At 35.1% G+C, this 26,574-nt stretch overlaps 1 protein-coding gene across 4 annotated transcripts in view; it reads right to left on the reverse strand.

The window, feature by feature from the left end:
* LOC149788497 (S-adenosylhomocysteine hydrolase-like protein 1) overlaps positions 1–26,574 on the reverse strand; it is a 193,808-nt gene that overhangs the window by 90,443 nt on the left and 76,791 nt on the right. For all 4 annotated transcript variants that reach the window (XR_016424157.1, XM_089974499.1, XM_089974501.1 and 1 more), the window contains 3 exons: positions 16,302–16,363; positions 9,549–9,636; positions 4,584–4,684 (listed from right to left, as the gene is read on the reverse strand). Coding sequence is in view for 3 of the 4 variants with exons in the window: in XM_089974499.1 (XP_089830625.1) it covers positions 4,584–4,684; positions 9,549–9,636; positions 16,302–16,363 (251 nt within the window). In the remaining variant the exon portion in view is untranslated. The remainder of the gene's footprint in view (positions 1–4,583; positions 4,685–9,548; positions 9,637–16,301; positions 16,364–26,574) is intronic.

The raw sequence follows: 26,574 nt of genomic DNA on the forward strand, positions 1-26,574 counted from the left end.
TGAAATTGGTACTATACCATTTTCATTAGGACCAACCAGACATCACTAGAAGTCTTCTGGTGAAAACCCCATGCCAGTATCACATTCCATTCCATTCTAAAGGAGTAGCAAGAATAAGATTTTTAAGATGGCTGTTGTGGTGAAAAAGGTTCCTTCAAAATGCCATAAGGGTAAATCATGATGAAGTCTGCTGAAGTAAGGAGGGTGTAGAATACAAAACAACTGGGTTTTTGTGGATCACATTGACCTTGACCATTAAACATTTGGCTCCAAATGTGTATTTTACCTACCTGCCATAGCAGTCATCCACACATTTAGAGGTCAGAATGTTTATAATTCAGGTTATTATAAGGAAACAATGCTGCTCATTTTGTTAATGATGCTAACCTTGACTTTTGACCTTCAGACCCAAATTAACAGCTTTTTTCCTCTTCCCAACGGCGAGATATCCATGCCTTTTAATAAATGTCTATTGAATAGATTAAATTACACAACAGAAAATGTTTTCCTTGTTATAGTACGAGTGACTGAGTTTATAACTTTAAACCAACATTCAAGAAAATTTTCACTTACTTTAAGAGCAATCTTTTAAAAAAAGTCAGATCATGGTGAAGGGAAACATTTAGTTGTAACACACAACTGGATACTGTGCTGGGGAAATGCTTAGTTACAACACAACTGGATTAATTACTGTGCTGGGGAAATGCTTAGTTGTAACACACAAATGGATTAATTACTGTGCTGGGGAAATACTTAGTTGCGATAAAACATTTGGATTAATTACAGTGCAAGCAATCACTTATTTGCAACACATGTTTGGAATTAATCACAGTGCAGGGAAACGTTTAGATACAAGAGACATTTAGATTAATCATTTGTTGTAACACATTTGGAATTAATCACAGTGCAGGAAATGTTTAGATGTAACAGACATTTAAATTAATCAAAGGGCAGGGAAACACTTTGTTGTAACACATTTGGAATTAATCACAGTGCAGGGAAATGTTTAGATGTAATAGACATTTAGATTAATCAAAGGGCAGGGAGGGAAACACTTTGTTGTAACACATTTGGAATAAATCACAATACAGGGAAACCTTAAGATGTAACAGACATTTAGAATAATCAAAGGGCAGGGAAACACTTTGTTGTAACACATTTGGATAAATTCAGTTCATGTCCTGATTTTTTGTCTCAGATATTCCTCATTCCCTGAAATTATTTACAATATTAGCCAAGCTGACGAATAAATAAAAATGATTCAGTTAGGTTTCAGAATCATTCTGTTTACAAATCTTACTGTCTTATGCAACAATTATTAATATTGATCGAGCAATGAGAAATCTTTATCCCAACTGTTCTCTTTAAACTCAAAGGTAGCAAAATGATTACTATACATTTTAATGGCATTATCCCTCACCCACTTTTCATACAATAATTCTTCAAATTTGTGTCATTCCTGCCATACTCCGGTTGGTTTTGGTACATAATACCTTTGGCAGGAATGGACCCAACTATGATGTTATAGTGGGATTAATCTTTACATAGTCTTTATTCACTAACCCATGTGCCACATTTATGTGTTAAGAGGTTATACCCCACTTCTGAGCTCCGTATTGTCATGATCATTTATGATGGATCAAAGTGGGTGGAATTACAGAAAAGTAGACAGATGTAGCTCTAGAATGATTCCAAATAATCTGGACTTTCAACCAAATTAATAAATACAGTGGGAAAAACATAATTTTTAGAGCTTTTTTTTTCACACCAAATACATGCTGGTTGTTGGAACTGGATTTTGTTACCGATTTGGGACTTTCTGGCCTCATATCTAAAGCAGACTAGTCTGACCTGTACACGGACAGGTGAAACTTTGCAAAAAGTTTGAGATTTACATAAAAAGTTGCCAGGACATTAAAATGATGGGTCCAATAAGCCCCCCACCCCCCAAAAGTGCAATTTTTACCCTTCTGCACAAGTGCGAGTGAAATAGCCAACACAGAACACCTCTTGGAAGCACGTTTTTGGATGTAACCCAATTATGCCTTTCCTACTCCAATTTCAAAAGTCTATGAGTTAATTATTAATACTGTGCAGAAACAGATGGTGGGATGGCCAGGATAAGAAACAGTGGTTAGGGTTAGGTTAGGGTTATATATATACAGTAGTCCCCCTCTTATAAGGCCACCCCTAATGCAGCAGGGAAGTGGCCTTATAATGCAGGTGGCCTTTCTAGAGGGGGGTGATAAATGCAATAGTAAATACATATGAAAAAGTCACAAGTACATTTAATTTTAAATATTTAATATTTTAATTAAAAAATCACATGCATGATGTGAAATAAATGTAAAACAAACTTTGTCATCATTTTCAAAAGAATGCTACGAATGACCATTGATATAGTTTTAAAACTGTCTTTATAATTATGTTACAGTTCACATCATCTGTCACTTTGTTGGTAAGTCTAAAAAACAAACCAGTCTCGTCACATTAAAAATATCCTTGCTGTCATATCCCCTGCATATATCGTTTAGTCTTTTGTTCCAATCTTCGACAACTTCATTATTAACATCAGCTGATTCGCCGCTAATGACAGAACACTTGATATTGTGTCGCACTTGAAATCTGTGCAACCATCCGTTACTTGCGGTAAAGTCGTCATATCCCAATTCAACTGACAAACTTTTTGCTTTTTCTTGTCTTTCAAATCAGGATACAAACGTCTCCTGGCTCAAACAATCTTCCTTTCTCCGTCCATTTCAAATTTCCACTTCAGCAGATTTCATTATCTTTCACGATATTGTTTATCTTAGTCTTCCCGACGTTAGTTTTGTGCAAGGATCCTTGACGACCCCCCTCCCCCCCATCAGTTGAAATACTTTCACGTTCTCTAAACTGAGAATTTTTATTTTCCTCGATGACATGTTGATCTTTTTGCAACAAGTTATTCATGTTGCCAACTACAATACTGATGAAACAATTTTGTATGCATCTAAACAAATTTCTGTGTGTTTTTAAAGGAAGTGATCTTGTCACGTGATTCGTTAGTCGCAGTCTGGTACCCTATTGTTTTATACATTTCTTGAAACTAAGTGAGAGAAGCCAAAACAGCTTCGATATGTACCATTAACATCACGCAGATTTGACCTCGCGGCCGCTAGGATTCGTAATTTTGACAATTATTGTCAGTAGCAATAGCCACTGATTACCAAAGTGAACAAGCTCAACATCTTACTAAGGGAAGCCATAAAGGCTATTAAACCATTTTCCTGCTGACTTGGGTATTGTACATCGATACTGCCACTTCTCAGCTGTTACTTCTGTTCGATAATTGTAATTTTAACAATTATCTGAGTGACTAAACCGGACATCTTATGATAACACAGCAGTAAGGCTAATTGGATTACATGTACGTACCGTTTTGTATGGATTAAAATTTGAGTCTTTCTCGGTTTTTATGGAATAAATTTGGCTTCTCGTGAGGTGTAAATGATATAATATTAACCTTGGTGGTAAATGTACTTTATTCAACACTTCTTTCAGTAACGAAAACCTGACATCGGGAAACAGAAATCGGATTACTTAACACACGTTATGAATAAAATACTGGTTCTGGATACATATTCATATAAAATGCGGCTGCTTGTGAGGGGTAAATTTTATAATTTTGCACTAATATGCTGGTCGCGTTAGCCAGGTGGCCTTTCGCAAGGGGTACTTTTGAACACAAACTTGTCGGTGCCAACAGATTCTGGCCGTAAGAAGCGGGTGGCCGCTGGTCAGGGGGGCCGTTCAAGAGGGGGACTACTGTATATATATATATATATATATATATATATATATATATATATATATATATATATATATATATGATACAAATCTTAACTATAGGCCATCACAATTGTAATAAATTCTTTCAAAATCAGTGTGTGTGTGTGATTTGGATTTTTAACATGGCTTTAAAAAAAATTCAGTCATATCACTAGGATGTCTGCAGTGTGACAGTTTACAGATGTGTAGCATGGTGTCCCACCTGGTCACTTCATTCTGACACCAGGCCGACCAGTCCTAACACTAATTTCTTAATGCATCGTGCCAAGTGAGGCAGCTGTTAGTACCATTTTTACAAGTCTTTGGTATAACTTGGCTGAGGTTCAAACTAGCAACCTCCTGCATCTGAGGCAGATGCTTTAACCACTAGGCCACCGGAGCGGTCTATTCAAAATCAATGACATTTCCAGTGTGGAAAGTTTAAACTGTCTTTCCTTGATAACTATAAAATTATGAAAAGGTAAAATCGTTTTACTTGTTAACTATAAATGTTGAGGCCCAAGGTCTGCACTACATACCTAATCATGGAAAATTTGAATTGCATTTCCTTGGTAACTATAAATGTTGAGGCGCAAGGTCTGCACTGCATGCCTAATGATGAAAAATTTAAATTGCATTTCCATGATGACTATAAAAATTGTGGCCAAAGGTCTACATTGTTATGCCTAGTGATGAAAAATTTAAATGGTCTTTCCTTGATAACTATAAAAGTTACAGGCCCAAGGTCTGCATTGCATGAAAGGCATACTTACAGCAGTCTGTGCAGTTATGTGTGTGCAGCCAATGATCTTAGCCCCCTGTAATGGCTTCTCAGCTTCAGCTCTTTTCCTCAATGCAAAAAGTCCTGACATCTCTGTTGAAAAAAACAAACATGAGTTAAGACCAATTTTATGTTTCAAACTGAGTTGTGAGGACAGGAAGCAAGTACCTTACATGGCCTGTATCAAGTCATTACAGCTATACAGGCCTTATACATGGCCTGTATCAAGTCAATACAGCTATATAGGTCTTATATGTGGCCTTGTATCATTACAGCTATATAGGCTTTATACATGGCCTGTAACAAGTTATTACAGCTATATAGGCCTTACACATGGCCTGTATCAAGTCAATACAGCTATATAGGTCTTATATGTGGCCTTGTATCAAGTTGTTACAGCTATATAGGCCTTATAAATGGCCTTGTATCATTACAGCTATATAGGCTTTATACATGGCCTTGTATCAAGTCGTTACAGCTATATAGGCTTTATACATGGCCTTGTATCAAGTTGTTACAGCTATATAGGCTTTATACATGGCCTTGTATCAAGTCGTTACAGCTATATAGGCTTTATACATGGCCTTGAATCCAGCTTAATCTTGAAGAATAAGTAGTTATTGCAATATTGATCTCATAGCTGGCTTAGCACACAGCTGTACATTAAAGATATATATATATATAGGTCTTGTCCATGGCCTTGTATACAGCTGTATCTTAAAGAGTAAGTAATTACAGATATATATCCCTTATAAATGGCCTTGCATACAGCTGAATCTTAAAGAATTGCAGTTACAGCTACATAGACCTTATACATGGTCTCATATACAGCTGAATCTTAAGAATACAGTGTAGTTACAGCTATATTGGCCTTGTACATGGTCTTGTAAACAGCTGAATCTTGAAGTTGCTGCTATATAGGCCTTGCATGTGGCCTTGTATACAGCTGAATCTTGAAAAATAAACAGTGACAGCAACACAAACTTTACACATGGCCTTGCATACAGCTGAATTTTGACAGTTACAGTTATACACTCGTCATGCATGGCCTTGCATACAGCTGAATCTTGAAGAATATGAATTAACAACTATATAGACCTTATACATGGCTTAGTGTACAGCTCTATTTTAAAGAGTAAGTACTTACAGTTACAAAGACACAGTGACATAAGCTGTATCTTAAAGGATAAGACCATACATAATCCATGTATACTGTTTGTAAGTTCCATATAATGGCCCATGTTTTCATACTCAGGTTAGACAGTGTTTCTTGTAAGGATGTTGCTATTGTATATATACCTAGTTACATTCAATAAGGATGTTGGTATTGTATACATACCTAGTTACATTCAATAAGGATGTTGGTATTGTATATGAACCTAGTTACATTCAATAAGGATGTTGGTATTGTATATATACCTAGTTACATTCAATAAGGATGTTGGTATTGTATATATACCTAGTTACATTCAGTAAGGATTTTGGTATTGTATATATACCTAGTTACATTTAGTAATGATGTTGGTATTGTATACAAACCTAGTTATATTCAATAAGGATGTTGGTATTGTATATATACCTAGTTACATTCAATAAGGATGTTGGTATTGTATATATACCTAGTTACATTCAATAAGGATGTTGGTATCGTATATATACCTAGTTACATTCAGTAAGGATGTTGGTATTGTATATATACCTAGTTACATTTAGTAATGATGTTGGTATTGTATACAAACCTAGTTACATTCAATAAGGATGTTGGTATTGTATATATACCTAGTTACATTCAATAAGGATGTTGGGATTGTATACAAACCTAGTTACATTCAATAAGGATGTTGGGATTGTATACAAACCTAGTTACATTCAATAAGGATGTTGGTATTGTATATATACACCTAGTTACATTCAATAAGGATGTTGGTATTGTATACATACCTAGTTACATTCAATAAGGATGTTGGTATTGTATACAAACCTAGTTACATTCAATAAGGATGTTGGTATTGTATACAAACCTAGTTACATTCAATAAGGATGTTGGTATTGTATATATACCTAGTTACATTCAATAAGGATGTTGGTATTGTATATATACCTAGTTACATTCAATAAGGATGTTGGTATTGTATATATACCTAGTTACATTCAATAAGGATGTTGGTATTGTATACAAACCTAGTTACATTCAATAAGGATGTTGGTATTGTATACAAACCTAGTTACATTCAATAAGGATGTTGGTATTGTATATATACCTAGTTACATTCAATAAGGATGTTGGTATTGTATATATACCTAGTTACATTCAACAAGGATGTTAGTATTGTATATATACACCTAGTTACATTCAATAAGGATGTTGGTATTGTATACAAACCTAGTTACATTCAATAAGGATGTTGGTATTGTATATATACCTAGTTACATTCAATAAGGATGTTGGTATTGTATATATACCTAGTTACATTCAATAAGGATGTTGGTATTGTATACAAACCTAGTTACATTCAATAAGGATGTTGGTATTGTATACAAACCTAGTTACATTCAATAAGGATGTTGGTATTGTATATATACCTAGTTACATTCAATAAGGATGTTGGTATTGTATATATACCTAGTTACATTCAACAAGGATGTTAGTATTGTATATATACACCTAGTTACATTCAATAAGGATGTTGGTATTGTATACAAACCTAGTTACATTCAATAAGGATGTTGGTATTGTATACATACCTAGTTACATTCAATAAGGATGTTGGTATTGTATATATACCTAGTTACATTCAGTAAGGATGTTGGTATTGTATATATACCTAGTTACATTCAGTAATGATGTTGGTATTGTATACAAACCTAGTTACATTCAATAAGGATGTTGGTATTGTATATATACCTAGTTACATTCAATAAGGATGTTGGTATTGTATACAAACCTAGTTACATTCAACAAGGATGTTAGTATTGTATATATACACCTAGTTACATTCAATAAGGATGTTGGTATTGTATATATACCTAGTTACATTCAATAAGGATGTTGGGATTGTATACATACCTAGTTACATTCAACAAGGATGTTGGTATTGTATATATACCTAGTTACATTCAATAAGGATGTTGGTATTGTATACATACCTAGTTACATTCAATAAGGATGTTGGTATTGTATACATACCTAGTTACATTCAATAAGGATGTTGGTATTGTATATATACCTAGTTACATTCAATAAGGATGTTGGTATTGTATACATACCTAGTTACATTCAATAAGGATGTTGGTATTGTATATATACTTAGTTACATTCAGTAAGGTTGTTGGTATTGTATACATACCTAGTTACATTCAATAAGGATGTTGGTATTGTATATGTACCTAGTTACATTCAATAAGGATGTTGGTATTGTATACATACCTAGTTACATTCAATAAGGATGTTGGTATTGTATACATACCTAGTTACATTCAATAATGATGTTGGTATTGTAGCATTACACTAAGCTGATATATAAAAAAAATTGGGGATGCGTTTTTCCCCATGGAATTGTTATATGTCCTTGGATAGTCATACTGACCCATGTTTGTTTGTAAAGTTGACCCAATCCATTACAACCAGACTAAATGGGCAAATATTAGTAAGCAAGGATCTATATCAAAGCCAATAAGAAAACATCAATTTAATACCATGATACTACACAAGTGGGGTGTGTACTTCCTTATCCAACAGGATTATGGGTAACCTTCCATCCAAGTATTGATCTGAGAACCCAGAAAATCTACTGCTGAGACAAAATATGGGTCAAAGAGATTGCAAAAATATAAATAATCTGGACTTCTGTGTCAAGTGACTATTCTCCAAAACTTTTTTGCTCTCTGATATTTTAGAACACTGACAACTTTGTATTTAAGTGCCTAATATACTTCAGTTTTTCTTGTGCAGTGCATATCAGACTACACCAGCAAACAAGGATCTATCTGTTCATTCAACCAAAGATTACATGTAAAAAGAAAATTGGCCTGGACATTATGAACCTCTTGAGCTTGAGATTTTGTACAACCAATCACAATTTAAAGCTTTTTTTCTGATTGACTGTGAACTCAAACACAGAATGCTACATTTCCATGTATCATCTAATAATATGATCTAATAATCTATTAATGCAAACCCCGATTTCTACTTGATTTCACACCTGTCAAGACTAGTGTTGCCCTAATTTTATCTTTACTATTAACACATGTTAGGACTACTGTCAAAATTTTTTCTCATAACCATCATCTGTTAGGACTAGTATTTCCCAAATTTTATCTTTACTTTCAACACCTGTTAGGACTAATATTTCCCAAATTTTATCTTTACTATCAACACCTGTTGTAAGGCAGGTGTGTCCTAGTTTTATTATCATTATATAATGTGTACTTGTACTAAGATGATTTCTTGTGTTACATTCTTATCATCTAATGCCATTACTAGCCTGAATCTGCAAACTAATTTACAATATATGCCATTAATTATGTGAAATGTCATCTTCACTGAGTGCACTTTGCAATTAGTGACTATCTAATGTGCTATTAAAATTAACATGATAAAAACCTACCAAGTAGGCAAGTTATAACAGCTGCACAATGAATATGAAATCTTAATTTGCATGGATGGATACTGAGGTCAAAAGACTTTCACAGTATATCTGATTTCATTAAAGCAATACTGCAGCTTATCCAACCAATCTTCAGATTTTTTTCTTTCCTTATTTACAGATGAATTACATCTATGTTTGACAAAGACGGATAGTGCTGTTTGATATTCATGGCACATGGAAGCATTTTACGGCTTTTTAATTATATAGATATAATGTTTCATCGAATATCACAAAGCGTCATCATACAATAATTGTAATGAATACGACTAGTAGCTTTATGAATACAACTGACAGCATTAGAACTTTACCTTGTTCAGCAATTTCAATCTCCCTTCTCCCAAAAGCAGCATGTTCAATGCTGCGGACACAGAAATCTGATGATCCCTGGGAATTTTTCTGAAAGAATGCAATTGCCAACAAATGGAATAAATATTAAAAGTCTTCAGGCCTCCTGTAAATTAACCAACAGCTGTCAAGCTAGACAAGTCAACTGGAAATAAAATAAAAATGCTTGCCCTTTTGGTACCCCCAACTTTTCAGCTCATCCTGGACCCTGCCTCATGCCTTATGTCATCATCCTTATTTACCTGATGGGAAGCTTATGTACAGTCTAATGACCACTTTATAACATCTAGTAAAAGTAAGAAGAAAGCCTTGGCCTTGAGTGTAGCTTAATGTCTACTGGTAGTATACAAACATTCAATGTTTTGGTTTTTAGTTGTAAATTAAAGTCCAGAATGTTCAGTTTATTTTTTTAAAAAACATTAAAACAGAGGACATGTTTATATATGGATGTAGATGACTTGTTTATATATGGATGTAAATGACATGTTTATATATGGATGTAAATGACTTGTTTATATATGATGTAGATGACTTGTTTATATATGGATGTAGATGACATGTTTATATATGGATATAGAGAGGACATGTTTATATATGGATGTAGATGACTTGTTTATATATGGATGTAGATGACATGCTTATATATGGATGTAAATGACTTGTTTATACATATATATGGATATAGAGGACATGTTTATATATGGATGTAGATGACTTGTTTATATATGGATGTAGATGACATGTTTATATATGGATATAGAGGACATGTTTATATATGGATGTAGATGACTTGTTTATATATGGATGTTGATGACTTGTTTATATATGGATGTAGATGACTTGTTATTAGATAATGTCTAAAAGGTTATTAAATGTTGATTTCTGTGCGGAGTCAGCACCACACTAAATGGAAACAACGAAACTGGCTGAAAACAAAAATTTGTTTGATTTGCCAATCTCCACCTTATGCTTGTTATGTGTTTAATGGGCAGATCTGTTCCAATCTCACAGTAGCAGCCAAAAACAATCCAAAAAGTTGTGTTTTTAAGTGCCCAGAAAAAAAATACAGCAGGATTCTTGGTGACAAAGGGGCATAAATCAGTAATAACCAAATTCTTTACTTGTGAAAATCTGTAAAAACCAAAATTGCAGAACGTTAGTCTTTTAGACTATATTTAAGAACAATTCATCTACATCCATATATAAACAAGTCAGCTACATATAAAAACAAGTCATCTACATCCACATATAAACAAGTTATCTACATCCACATATAAACAAGTCATCTACATCCATATATAAACAAGTATCTACATGTATAAACAAGTCATCTACATCCACATATAAACAAGTCTCTACATATATAAAGAAGTCATCTACATCCAAATATAAACAAGTGATCTACAGCCATATATAAAAAGTCATCTACATATATAAACAAGTATCTACATATATAAACAAGTCATCTACATCCATATATAAACAAGTCTTCTACATATATAAACAAGTCATCTACATCCACATATATAAACAAGTCTCTACATATATAAACAATTCATCTACATTCATATATAAACAAGTAATCTACATCCATATATAGTAAAAACATACCTACCAAATTTAATTGTTCTATCTGCAATGACGTGAAAATCTAAACAAGTCATATACATCAATATATAAATATACCTACCAAATATAATTTTTCTATCTGCAATGACGTGAAAATCTAAACAAGTCACCTACATCCATATATAAACATACCTACCAAATTTAATTTGCTTAATCATGCTAATAGTTTTCATAACAAAACAAGTCCAAAAGAGTACAAAACAGTTGTCTACATATAAATACAAACTAAAAGTTATATTAAATAAGAGCCATCTTCTTCCCACTCCCACCCCCATTTTATGATCGATTTAAGTTTGAAAAAATCAAGATTATTTTAATATCTAATTGACTATACAAATCAAACTACTTTATTTCTAGATTTTTATTTCATAAAAACGTGGCAATTGAACATGTGATGGAAACTGCCAACTATATACTGAGTTTAAATTCACCCTCAACATAAATTACGAGTCCAGACATACTCCACAAAAATTTCTACATTTCTGAACAGAAGTTTTTCTATATTAGAAACAGTCTGTCAAACCTTCTTTATAGAGCAAGTCTCCACTCGTATCTAACATTAGGTCTCAACATGCTGAACTTAGCCTATAATTTTTAATTTCTAAAAGACCATCCAAGTTTTAACCATGTTACTATGTAGCATTGGCATTTTGTTCCTCCAATATTGTTTCCACCTCAGAGGCAGAGAACCACTATGTATAACAAAACTTCCTTAAAACTTCCTTGTTTATTGAAAAAAGAATTAGACTTAAGCAAGAGTTCCTCAGAAACCAGTATTGTCGGAACCAAATATCCAACATATAAGCATTTCTTCTTTTCATCTGCAGAGTATTCAAACCACCTCTAATATTCCTGTGTGATAAGATTTTCAAATGAACCATGGTTACGACCAAATCGCCTGAGGCATGGGTAGATAAAACACTGCATATTGCATCTGACTGGCACCATTTTCATTTAAGACAAACTAGACATCATAAGCTGTCTTTCTGTGAAAACCCTACATCAATATGACTTTCTACTTAAGAGGTGGAGCAAAAACAAAATTTTTAAGATGACTGGCATTGTGGCCATATTGGAAGTCAGATTGACACCATTTTCATTTATGATCAACTAGACAGTACAAGTCTATCTGTTAAAACTCCATGTTGATATGACCATACTGTTAAAACTCCATGTTGATATGACCATGTTGTTAAAACTCCATCTTGATGTGAACATGCTGTCAAGAGGTATAGCAATAACATTATTTTCAAGATATCTGCTACAACAGGAATATTATATGTAGCTGTGGTTGGCAAATGAAATAGAGCACTATGACTGCCACACTACATGTAGATGTGGTGGGCAAGTTGAATAAAGCACTATGACAGCCACATTATATGTAGATATAGTGAGCAACTGGAACAAAGCACTACGACATCCATATTACATGTAGATGTAGTGGGCAACTGGAATAAAGCACTATGACATCCGTATTACATGTAGATGTGGTGGGCAACTGCAATAAAGCACTATGACAGCCATAGTACATGTAGATGTATTGGGCAACTGGAATAAAGCACTATGACATCCATATTACATGTAGATAAGGTGGGCAACTGCAATAAAGCACCATGACAGCCATATTACATGTAGATGTGGTGGGCAACAGGAATAAAGCACTATGACAGCCATATTACATGTAGATGTGGTGGGCAACTGGAATAAAGCAATATGCCATCCATATTACATGTAGATGTGGTGAGCAAGTGGAATAAAGCATTATGACAGCCATAGTACATGTAGATGCAGTGGGCAAGTGGAATAAAGCACTACCACAGCCATATGACATGTAGATGTGATGGGCAACTGGGATAAAGCACTATGACATCCATAGTACAAGTGGATGTGGTGGGCAACTGGAATAAAACACTATGACATCTACATTACATGTAGATGTGGTGGACAAGTGAAATAAAGCACTACGAGTCATGCTACATAAAGATTGGTAGGCAACTGCAATAAAGCACTATGACAGCCACATTATATGTAGATGTGGTGGGTAACTGGAATAAAACACTATGACAGCCATATTACATGTAGATGTGGTGAGCAAGTGGAATAAAGCATTATGATAGCCATATTACATGTAGATGCAGTGGGCAAGTGGAATAAAGCACTACCACAGCCATACGACATGTAGATGTGGTGGGCAACTGGAATAAAGCACTATGACAGAAATAGTACATGTAGGTGTGGTGAGCAACTGGAATAAAGCACTGACAGCCATATTACATGTCGATGTGGTGTGCAAGTGGAATAAAGCACTATGACAGCCGTATTACATGTCGATGTGGTGTGCAAGTGGAATAAAGCACTATGACAGCCATATGACATGTAGATGTGGTGGGCAAGTGGAATAAAGCACTGACAGCCATATTACATGTAGATGTGGTGGGCAAGTGGAATAAAGCACTATGACAGCCATAGTACATGTAGATGTGGTGGGCAAGTGGAATAAAGCACTGACAGCCATATTACATGTAGATGTGGTGGGCAAGTGGAATAAAGCACTATGACAGCCATAGTACATGTAGATGTGGTGAGCAAGTGGAATAAAGCACACTGATAGCCATATTATATGTAGATGCAGTGGGCAAGTGGAATAAAGCACTACCACAGCCATATGACATGTAGAAGTGGTGGGCAACTGGAATAAAGCACTGACAGCCATATTACATGTAGATGTGGTGAGCAAGTGGAATAAAGCACTATGATAGCCATATTACATGTAGATGTGGTGGGCAAGTGGAATAAAGCACTAATCTTTACCGATCACTGTGATCTCACCTCTGTCCACATGGGTTCAAGTCCCTGGCTTGGACAATATGGGTAGATGAGAAAGCTTGCCAGTAGCTTACTGGGGGTAAATGGTTCTTCTTGAGGTTTTTGCCTCCACCAGTTATACATGTATAGCCCATTACAAGTTGAAAACATGCTGTTCAGTCTACAACAACAACATATAGCAGTAAAAGTAGCACCATTTTCATATAGGACAAACTAGACCCTAGGATATATGTCTGTGGAAGGTTTGACAATCTTCCAATATGTTTAGGAGTAGTGATAACAACTAGCCATCCCATCAGCTCTTTTGGTTTAAGACTAACAGAATGAAAACAATAGAGAAACAAACAAAAAATACAGCAAATAGTCTCATTCACAATTTTCTTTCTTTGCTCTCCTTTTAATTTTTCTCTTGCAAGCCTGGTTTGCATTTTTGGGATGGGAACCTGCATGGAGTTAAAAGAAACGAAATCATTCAAGTAACATTTTATAGTTTATCACAACTGAATATTGGTATCCCATGAGGTTGTAGTCATAATAGTATAATATGTTTTGTGGTCATATTGGTATCACATGAGCTTGTAATCATATTGGTAATCCATTGACTGGTATCCTCTGAGGCTGTAGTCATACTGGTATCACATGTGGTTACAGTCGTACTGGTATCTCATGAGGTTGCAGTCATAATGGTATCCATTGATGCTATAGTTATACATGTACTGGTATCACATGTGGTTGTAGTCATATTAGTATCATGTTTTGTGGTCATATTGGTATCACAAGAGGTTGTCATATTGGTACCCCATGAGATTGTAGTCATACTGGTACACCGTTGAGGTTGTAGTCATACTGGTATCACATGTGGTTGTAGTCATATTGGTATCACATGAGGTTGTAGTCATATTGGTACCCCATGAGGTTGTAGTCATACTGTTATCACATGTGGTTGTAATCAAATTGGTATCCCATGAGGCTGGAGTCATACTGGTATCATATGTGGTTGTAGTCAGACTGGTATCCCATAAGGTTGTAGTTATAAGAAAGATAAGATGGTACCTGATTAGTTTCTAGACACAACATAAACGTGTGAAGTCTGAAATGGGTCACTAAGTGCTTTAGGTGATGCATACAAGTAAGATAAAGCATATAAAAGCTATACCCAAGCAGGGATAACAATGATTTCAGAAATACCTAAGGTCACCACAATTATTTCTGTTTTTTTAAAGAAAGAAAAGGAAAATGGAAAGACTCGTATTTGTAACATTCATCACTTGACTGGTCATGGAATGTATTCACCATTTAAAATCTCCAAGGCTTTTACTGTAATTTTAATTCAGCAAAATTAATAAATACATCAAAACTGGGAAAAATTTTTTTACACAAACAATGTGCATGCACTTCATGAGATTATCGTATCATCAGGTAGTGTCAGTCAGTACAGAATGTCCAACAAGCTGCACACAAGTTCACCGCTACTTTTTTCATATTGAAACATTCAAACATTTTGAGATATACCGGTAATCTCATGTAGTGCTCTTCTGTCAGTACTCAATGAGTTGGTCCATTTTCAGATAATTACAACATTAATTTTAGAAATGCATGTCAAATACAGTACTTCAAAGTATCTTCTGTATTAACTTAATGTTATTTTTCTATGATTGCTTTTTTTGGTAATGATGCCATTTGTCTGTGATACATACTTTTAGGGTAATCATGTCATTTGTTTATGAAGAGTATTTTGTCCAATCTTGCCAAAAGCATAGGGACCAAAAGATGTCCCACAGCTGCAGGTGCATCAACAATGATCACCAAGTCACATGCAATTATTAACAGCACACACACACCCCATTCCAGGACTGCAATTCCTACCATTTATAGTGTTTGCACTTGCCTACAGAGAGCTGATGAAGGAATATCAAACGCACATAATGTATTGAGAGAAAAAACCTCTGCCTTGTACTTACAAAAGTGTTAGAACACAATGACTGAAAAATTTAAAAAATCTTATTAGTTACTCGATATAGTTCAAGTTCAGTATGTTGGTAAAAATACAACGAAAAAACTTCCTTCATTTTCATAGCTTTAATCTCACCCATAGTGAAGATATCAGCATATTTCAAAATTTTAGCACGGGTTCATTTTCAGTTTCATGATTATGGTGACCTATATGGACACCAGGGTTATAAAACGTGGGGTCTTGCAGGTGAAGTAACACATATCATTGTTCTGTCAATGAAATGAATGGTTAATTTTCTTTTCTTTACCTGAACTTTATCCCGAGGGTTGATCTCTTCCTCCTCTCCAGATGAGCTGCCAGTATAGGAGGCTGAAACAGAACAAAAAACCCAATGTACATTGACTGCAAATACCGCCAGACTGTGTCATGCCAAATCCAAGCACAATTCTGATGCTTCAGATTTTAATGGGCTGAATATCAGAGTAATTCCTGCAAAATCCACAACTGTGAACAGAACCATATATCAGCAAATTAGTGTCTCCCTGACTGTGAACAGAACCATAATCAACAGATTAGGGTCTCCCTGTTACCTCCACTTTATGATTTCAAGTGAACAACACTGACCTTGATCTGCCAACACAACATGGACAATGCTTCATCAAGCAGTGCTGACATTTTCCACTAATATTCCGAAATAGTTAATTGGAAATTATGTGTATCATTTAATATAGTCCTGTTAATAACCCATTCGAAAGCACAATTTTTGTGGTCAATCAAATCATACTTATTTTGAAGAATATGTTTAAAGTTGTACCGAGTACATTACTTATGAGTACACTTATGTTTAAAGTCAAGTGCATTATTTATTAATAAACATATACATTTAAAGTCAAGTGTATTGCTTTTGAATACACATACATGTTTCAAGTTGTACTGAGTGAATTACTTATGAATACACATATACATTTAAAGTTGTATTGAGTGAATTACTTATGAATACACATACACGTTTAAAGTTGTATTGAGTGCATTACTTATGAATACATATACATGTTTAAGTTGTATTGAGTGAATTACTTATGAATACACATACACTTTTAAAGTTGTATTGAGTGCATGACTTATGAATACACATATACATTTAAAGTTGTATTGAGTGAATTACTTATGAATACACATACACTTTTAAAGTTGTATTGAGTGCATTACTAATGAATAAAGTATACATTTAAAATTGTTACTGAACTTTGTTTTTAGTATATTTTCTGCATCAAACTGCAAACAAATGTTTTCTTTTTTAAATGTGTTATATTCTGACACAAAGAATACTATTGGCATTCTGCCACAGACTGCCACCAGAAGAACTAACAAGTTTTGATACAGTATCAGAACACCTTATTTGTAGATCTAACACCAACGATGTGCAGACATGATTTTGGTCTTCAATAAAAAAAAGGCTGAAAAAATGTAAAGAGGGGTTTGGAGGTCCTCCCCCAATGGTGTCTTGGAGGCAGCGCCCCTGATCCAGGGGACCAAAGGTCATCATTGACCATCTGAGGTAATTCACCTCAGTTGAGTTACTCAATAGAATAACACCCTTTCCATATAGCTTCTCCTGCCACCAATTAATATTTTCAGCATGGCTCTTGTCTTGCAATATGCAGTAGCTGATCCTGAGTGGGCCACACTCCACTGGCCTCCTGGAATTGTGGAAGATGCCAATAACGCATTTTATACTCATAAAAAACTGCTCCTGGTGAAACTTATCATAATTAAAAAAAACAATTGCATGTGAAAAACTTACCAAAAATGTTCAACTTGACTTCAATAATTTCACAATATTAACTGTCACAGGAATTTATTCTCTAATACTACTGATCCTTAAGTTATTTCATGTGCATGTCAGTGTTCACATTGTAATTAAGTCACAATAATTTCTCAATTTTTGCAGCATATATATTCTACTTCTCTTTTTTTCATAACAAATCTGTTAAATAAACACCCAAGTACATCAACTAGATACAAGTAATCCCATACATTCACTTGACTTTTTCTCCAATGGACACAACCTGTTGACATGCCAGTTGAGGCTATGGCAAATATTTCCTTAGCCTTCCTTTTTGTCACCACTGACTTTTTTTTGGCTCAATGTGCAATCGTTTCTTTTCTTTCTCAATGAGAGCCTTTTTCCTTTCAGGCTGGTGCTGGTATTGGCGACATGCAGTGCACATATTCTGACTGAGGCCTACATCTGTTCTCTCATGCAAGAAATATTTCTTCTTAGAGTAATTAACTGCATTTTTCCAGATGCCTTCTGAGCTTCAATTTTTCCATATACAGCTTCTTTTGTAGGTGCTGTTCTAAGCTCCTCCAACTGCAATTACCATAATCTGTCTTGCAGAGGTCACAAAATACCAGTTCTCTAGCATTCAGTTTTCTTATAAACTGACCAGCTAAATTTCCGTCAACTTTTCGCTCCAGCTATTCCCATTTCCATACTTTTTTTTTAACCTCTATCTAAACTTTTTGTGTCATGGTCTCTCTCAACAACTCAGGATGCCATGTTTTGCAAGCATGCTTCTTCTTTCCATTGCCATCTGTTTCCTTACATGAAGATTCATTGGATGAATTTAAACCTTTGCCCAATCAAAATACTCTTTACAAGAGTCGTGTCCTAAATAATATATGGAACAAATGATTTACAAGGGTTGTTGCAGAATGGAAGCAGACAGACCATTTTTAAAAACTGGATCAGAGATATAAAAGACAGACTATATCAAGAAAAATCTGATTCAAATAATTCCACTTTAAAATGGAGAAAAAATCACGTCTGGCTGTGGATAACATTTCTAGGAAAGGAAGTTACAAAACTAGTAGACATGCTGTCTCAATTTTATTTTGCATGGAACATTATTATATACCCACCCTGTATATAATACTGTCACATATAGAGGGAAAGAAAGTGAATATGTCATTTTACTTGCATGCTTCTATGCATATATGTGAGTGTGTATCTGTGTTTATGTAAATGATATATAAATACACTCCTCTGTATAAGGGCCAAGAGGCGAATTAGTTCATCAGCAAATTGTTACCCTCTTTAAATAAGTTATTATTATTATTATTAAACCTTTCACCGTGTTACCTAATAGTTCTTTAGAACAAATAACAGTCTGCCTAATCCATTTCTTGGGGCCAATAACCTTGATATTTTACCTCAAAATGAATGGACCATCTCCACACCTTAAAGTGCAAACTCTCTCCAGACTTTGGTAAAAGAATATGATCTAAACAGTTATTATGCAAAAAACTGAGTTCTTCTTTCAGTCAGCATCCTTGACTTTGACCTTATGATCCCAAAATAGATAAGCTTCTTCCTTACCCCAAATGCAAGCCATCCACACTGCTTGGTCCAATTCTGTGATGTGGAACTAATGTTACTGTGCAGAAACCAATTTTCTTCTTTTCAGTCTGTGACCTTACCCTCTGATCTCATGGCCCCAAAATCAACAGCTTACTTCTTTACCAAGTGTATGTTATCTACAAAGTTGGATAACTGCAGCTGATGGATAACAAAATGTAGTTTGGGGGCAGGGTAAATCTAATTTAATTATGCAATACATCTGTTGCTACAGAGAAGCTCATACTTTTTCATACTGAAAAACCTCATCTCTTTGATGTAAATACATTGTACCGCAGTGTGCAGAATTGACCTTAAGACATGCTCCACTCATGCACCCCACATTCCTATGTACAGAGGAGTCATCTTTCTCAGAGACAATGATTATGCCAGGGTAATACAGTGGAGTGTGAGAACTGCATTCAGCAGTAGTGACATGGTCCATGTAATTGATGCAGAATTCATTTATCTTCCTTCCATCACAGTGACCTTAACCTTTGAACGTTTGACCCCAAAAAACAAAAGGGTTCATTTTTATCTTATGTGTAAGCCATCAACCAAGCCTCATCATTAATGATACAGAGAATTAAGTAACCTTGTGAAAAATGGATTTAAAAAAGACAGAAATAACATTTATTAACTACAGGAAAAGTGAACAAGTTACTCTCATAAGTATATCCCAGCCTTTCCTACACCCTAAAAAAGATCAGCCTATGGTTCAAAAAAAGGACATAACTCTTCTTAAAATAGTGTAAACATGGTAACACACATACCATCTCAAGATGATGGATAAGATAGTATTCATGCAGATCATGTTAAAAAGGGCAATAATTCTAATAAAAATCACAGGAGTACAAAGATTGTATCTTCTATTCTTGAGTAATCAGATTTTCAAATCAGCCACTGTTGCAACCATACAGGATGCAAGATTAGCGCCATTTCATTTAACACATTAACCCCTGGTGACGAGTTGAGTTTACATGGCAGGAGGTAGTAGCCTACTGCCAAGCTTTATAGCATCAAGGTCATGTATGATACACTAAAGTGGGTGGTATTATAGAAAGGTTGACAGATGTAACTCTACAATGATACCAAATAATCTGTAAGTTCTAGTTGCACTACAAAATAGAGAGAGAAAAACCTCATTTTTTGGACCCGATTTTGTCCACTTAAAATTCGCCCGTGGTCAGAATCCAATTTTGTGTCAGGATTTGAGACTTTTTGGTCTCAGATCTAAGGCAGACTGGTATGAACTGCAAACAAACAGATGAATCTTTGCAAAAAGTAGGATAAGATGGACATTTGCAATAAAGAGTGGTCTCAATACAAAAATAATGGCCCCATTTAGCAAAAAAAGAGAAGAAAAAAAAAGAACTCCAACTTTTATCCTTCTGCTCATGTAAGAGCCAAATAGCCAGTGAAAAACTAGGTTTCTAACACAACAAGGCAGTATGTTATTGGAAAATCACCTGGAAGTTGATTTATTGTATTTATTCAGAAATAGCTTTCAAAATGTGTTTCCTACTCGAATTTCAGATGAAAATAACAAAAACCTCCAGTGGTTGATGTGTTAAGACAAACTAGACACTATTAAATGACTTTGGGTGAAAAACCTATGCCAATATGACCATCCATTCAGGATGTGGTCAATGTGGCAGCCATATTGGACGACTGCAGGGCATCATTTTCATTACAGACCACCCTGATGTCACAAGTCTCTTGTGTTGAAAAGCATATGTTCACATGGCATCAACTCTGAAGAAGTAGCCATAACAACATTTTCAAGATAGCTGCCATCGTCATGAAAATAGCATCACTTTCATTCATATGCCTAAATAACTCTTCTGGTGAAAACCCACTGCTGACATGACTTTCTTTTTAGGATGAGTTGTGGTAAGTCCAAGATGGCTGCCATGGCTGGGTGTGTTAAGTTTCACGGAAATCCTCCAAGTAGCTTAGGAGATGTGCTTAACTCATTCGGCCCCAATCCCGCCTGTAGGCGTGATGAGGCTGTACCTAATTTCCGAGCTCTGCAGCATCAAGGTCATTTAAGATACACCGAAGTGGGTGGTATTACAAAAAAGCAGACAGATACAGTTATACAATGATACCAAATAATCTGGAAGTTCTAGTTGCACTAAAAAATAAAGAGGGAAAAACCTAATTTTTGGACCAATTTTTTTCCACCCAAAATTTGCTTGTGGTCAGAATGCGATTTTGTGTCTGGATTTTATACCTTTTGGCCTCAGATCTAAGGTAGACCGGTCTGAACTGCACAAAGAAAGGTGTACCTTTAAAAAAACTAGGATAAGTTGGGCATTTGGAATAAAGAGTGGTCTCCATACGTCAATAATTGGTCCATTAAGCAACAATTTTTATTTTTAAAAATGTATTCAGAAATAGCCGTCCCCCCCCCACGCAAATTTCAGGCGAAAATGACAAAAACCTCCAGGGCCGAATGAGTTAATGGACAGCTAGATGACAGACAAAAGACTTAACAGACAGCTAGAGGACAGACAAAAGACTTAATAGCTAGATGAGAGACAAAAGACTATCCCAGATGCTCTTATGACCAGTCAGTAAACATTTTATAGCAACAAAATTTTAACACTGTAATAATCTACAAAACAAAATGAGTAATAACTCATAAAAACTGTGGAAGCAAATTCATTTGTTAATATTTTGTAAATATTTGCATTTTCCAGTAATGACCATAATATTTGTCAACTTTCATAGCAATCCATCAGAAACTTCAAACTGAAGGACATTTGGAAGGCAGGAAGGAAGGAATGGATGGATGGGCATGCAGGATTACTGTATAAAAACTGACAGAACTGACATAGCTTCATACAATCATATTAAGGAAATAGGCATGAATATATCTGCAGATTATTCGATCTGATTCCATGTTTCAAAATCAAATCAATTACCTGGCTGCCAATCCGAGTTATAATTTTGACACATTTGGAATATTCAGATATCCATTAAAATATATGAATGATATTCTCACAATTCTTGTTGGGTTATAATTTGTGCCCGTTTTTCTCACAGTTCCTGTTAGGTCATTATTTGAACCCATTTAAATCACAGTTCCTGTTGTGACATAATTTGTGCCTATTTTATCTGGTTTTAAGCATACTGCTCTCAAGGAAAGCATATTTTATATTGCTTCCATTGAGAATCTCTGACGTAAACAATATCGCTGTGGTAACAAATCCTTAATATATTTATATTTTCTGTGTGCTATTTAAGAAAGAAAAACATGTGCAGATGATTGATATCCACAGGCAAAATCTGTATACAATATTACTGAAATAATTTGACTGATAACGCTGTATTCTACTGATGGGAAGGAATTATTTTTTCTAGATAAACTGAATAAAAGCAATCTGTATGAATAATTAGACAAGAGAAACTAGAGTGGACTTAAATATGAGAGTTAATTACTTACATAAGGGGATAAAACAAAGAATTCAGAACAGATTAACAGCTGGTGCCTGTGTTTTATCACTGGTATACCTCATGTTATTGGATAATGGAGTCTGCTGCTGAAGCAAGATACGGAATTTATTAAACTTCATCTTAGTTTCTGACTGGTGATTTCACATCATTGAAAACCGTTCTGTATTTTGATGTGCTAGAATAATAAATTTTTTAAACATCCCTCACTCTAATCACAGCCTTATGAAATATCACTTTCATGACTGCCCTTTGAAACATACGTCACTGTCATGACAGCCTTTTGTAACATCCCTCACTATCATGACAGCATTTTGGAACATCCTTTAGTATCATGACAGCCTTTTGGAACATCCCTCACTCTCATGACTGCCCTTTGAAACATCCCTCACTATCATGACAGCCTTTTGAAACACTCCTCACTCTCATGACTGCCTTTTGAAACATCTGTCACTAACATGGCAGCCTTTTGAAACATCACTCACTCATGACAGCCTTTGGAACATCTCTATCATGACAGCCTTTTGGAACATCCTTTACTATCATGACACTTTAATATCATGACAGTCTTTTATAACATCCCTCACTCTCATGACTGCCTTTTCAAACATCCATCACTATCATGACAGGTTTTTTTAAAACATCCCTCACTATCATGACAGCCTGTTAGAAAATCTCTAACGTGACAGCCTTTTGAAACAACCATCACACTCACGACAGATTTCTGAAACATCTCTCACTGTCATGATAGCCTTTTAGAACATCCCTCACTCTCATGACTGCCTTTTGAAACATCCATCACTATCATGACAGATTTTTTGAAAACATCCCTCACTACCATGACAGCCTATTAGAAAATCTATATCGTGACAGCCTTTTGAAACATCCCTCACTCATGACAAACTTCTGAAACATCCCTCACTCTCATGACAGACTTTTGAAACATATCTCACTATCAGGATAGCCTTTTGGAACATCCCTCAGTACTATGACAGACTCTTGAAACATCTCTCACTCTCATGGCAGACTTTTGAAACATCCCTCACCATCATGATAGCTTACTGGAACATCTCTCAGTATCATGACAGCCTTCTTGAACATCGTTTACTATCATGACAGTTTTTTTAAACATCCCTCACTATCGCAAAAGCTTTTTGTGACATCCTTTACTTTCAAGACAGTCTTTTGAAACATCCCTCACTATGATGACAGACTTTTGAAACATCCCTCACTATCATGATAGCCTTTAGGAACATCCCTCAGTATCATGAAAGACTTTTGGAACACCCCTCACTCTCATTACAGCCTTCTGGAACATCCTTTACTATCAAGACAGTCTTTTAAAACATCTCTCACTATCATGACAGCCTTTTGAATCATTCTTTACTATCATGACAGTCTTTTGAAACATCCCTCACTATTACAACAGCTATTTGGGACATCTTTTACTATCAAGACAGTCTTTGGAAACACCATTCACTATCATGATAGCCTTTTGGAACATCCTTTACTATCATGACAGTCTTCTGAAACATCCATCACTATCAAAACAGCCTTATGGGACATCCTTTACTATCAAAAGAGCCTTTTGAAACACCCCTCACTATCATGTCAGCCTTTTGGAACATCCTTTAAAATCATGACAGCCTTCAGGAACACCCCTCAGTATTATGACAGCCTTTTGGAACATCCCTCAGAAACAGCCCTCAGTATCATGACAGCATTTTTAAACACCCCTCAGATCACGACAACCTTTTAGAACATGCCTCACTATCATGACATTCTTCAGGAACATCCCTCAGTATAATGTCTATCCATTATAATGTGGGTCACTACTGGTTCCTGTGAACATTGTTATAATGTGGGAGCAATAAATCTGTATAAATTTTACACAACACTGATGAGTGTTCGAGTATGTTCATCCACGTGGGATGAGAAGGAAAACAAATTATAATTTCTTTACAGTTTGAAAAGGTAGTCTTGGTACTAAACCAAAATCTGCAACACTAGACTTTTTTTCTTTATTTCTTCTACATATTTAACCTATAAATGATGGATGCCTTACTATAAATGCAAATGACAATGACAAAATCTAATAACCCTATTTCCTTATTTCCACAAAATATTTAACCTCGAAATGAAAGAACCTGTTAATTAAGGACAACTTCTAAGAACCCCTTTTCTTCATTTCTTCCACATATACATCCTCTACAAAAAGGCACCTGAACTTAATAGGTCAGTCATAGGTTAGTTTTACAGAAACTACACTTACATAATGTGTTTGTGAACTTAAGTTGAAGGGAATGGAGCAACACCATGACATGTGTGAGTATGCTGTTACACACTATCATGGTCTGCTTACCTTGCAAGAAAAGTACAAATAACCACTGATGCTTGACAAAAGTATATACATATAATTAGTCTTTTAAGCAGGTCTGTAGGCTGGAATATTTGTGGGTACATAAATTATAAATTATAAACCTAGCAGCTAAACAAGATCAACACAATAAAGGCACGTGCCAAACAATTCAAGCATTGTGTCACAGCATAATACTTTATGGTCTATCATGTACTACTTATGAACTAAATGGCAACTGCCCCAACAAACGGAATGTAAACAACATCATTATGTGACCTAAATATGGGTACCATCTCAAGATATGAGAAGTACTTGATCAGACAAAGTTAGGAATCTAAATATGGGTATTTTCTCAATATATGACAGGTGCTTGCTTAGACACAGTTAAGGGTGAACATGTGTTCGTTTACTTCTAGCCTGTCTACACAGTTGTTAATGTCTCCCTTGTGCACATCAAAAATGTACACCTTGTCCTTCATGTGGTTAGTAAATGGTATATAAATAACAGAATTAAAAAAGGATTACAAATAATTATACAACCAAATGTTTATAGATTGAACTAACATTAAGTTTTCTTAGGCAGTTTTAAATTGGTTCAAATTACTACCAACAAGAACAAAGAAAGGTTTTATATACATGCACCCTTAATTTGTTTCTTTTGAAATTTAATCATTCATCATGTTCTGCCTCCAATTAAAAACCAAATAAGCGTGTATTTTATTGCAAATGTACTCCTATGAACATAGAAAGCTGTCATATTTAACTAAATATGCAAGTGTATGACGACAACAACAAAAATGGTTAGAATTTACATATGAATAACCTGTAGCTGCATATTGGCAGGTACAGGGTACTGAACTAATTCACCTACCAAGTAATGACACAGAGAGCAAGTGAGTGGATGCAAACAAGAGCACTTTTACAACTGTATCATGCAGCTATTTATAGACACAGGCAAGGATGTCAGAATCTGTAGCACAAGCTGCTTGTTTTTCAAGACTTCTATTTATAGAATGGTTTCTGTTTTTCAAGAATGGTTTCTGTTTTTCAGGCATGAAGGGTAAGAGATACTATATATACTTGCTTATAAGTCATGCAAACTGCAAGCAACAACGATCCTGATCTGTCACAGCATAATCTGCCTGCAGATCAGGGGATATGTTTTTTATTCTACTGATTACTCCAACAAACTGCTGGTGCAGTATGCAATGGCAGTTCTGGGTCTGTGTAGCCTGCAGTTGGATTCTACTTACAAGCACGTATATACTGTACAAGTCAGTGCCCAACCTGAAATTGTTTCTGCATAGCTATGAAATGATAGCAATCCCACTGGAGTTCCCAGGTAAATGTTCAAGCAGAAAA

This window comes from Sinohyriopsis cumingii, chromosome 11 (genome assembly GCF_028554795.1).
Source record: "Sinohyriopsis cumingii isolate HCF-2022 chromosome 11, ASM2855479v2, whole genome shotgun sequence".
NCBI lineage: Eukaryota > Metazoa > Mollusca > Bivalvia > Unionida > Unionidae > Sinohyriopsis > Sinohyriopsis cumingii.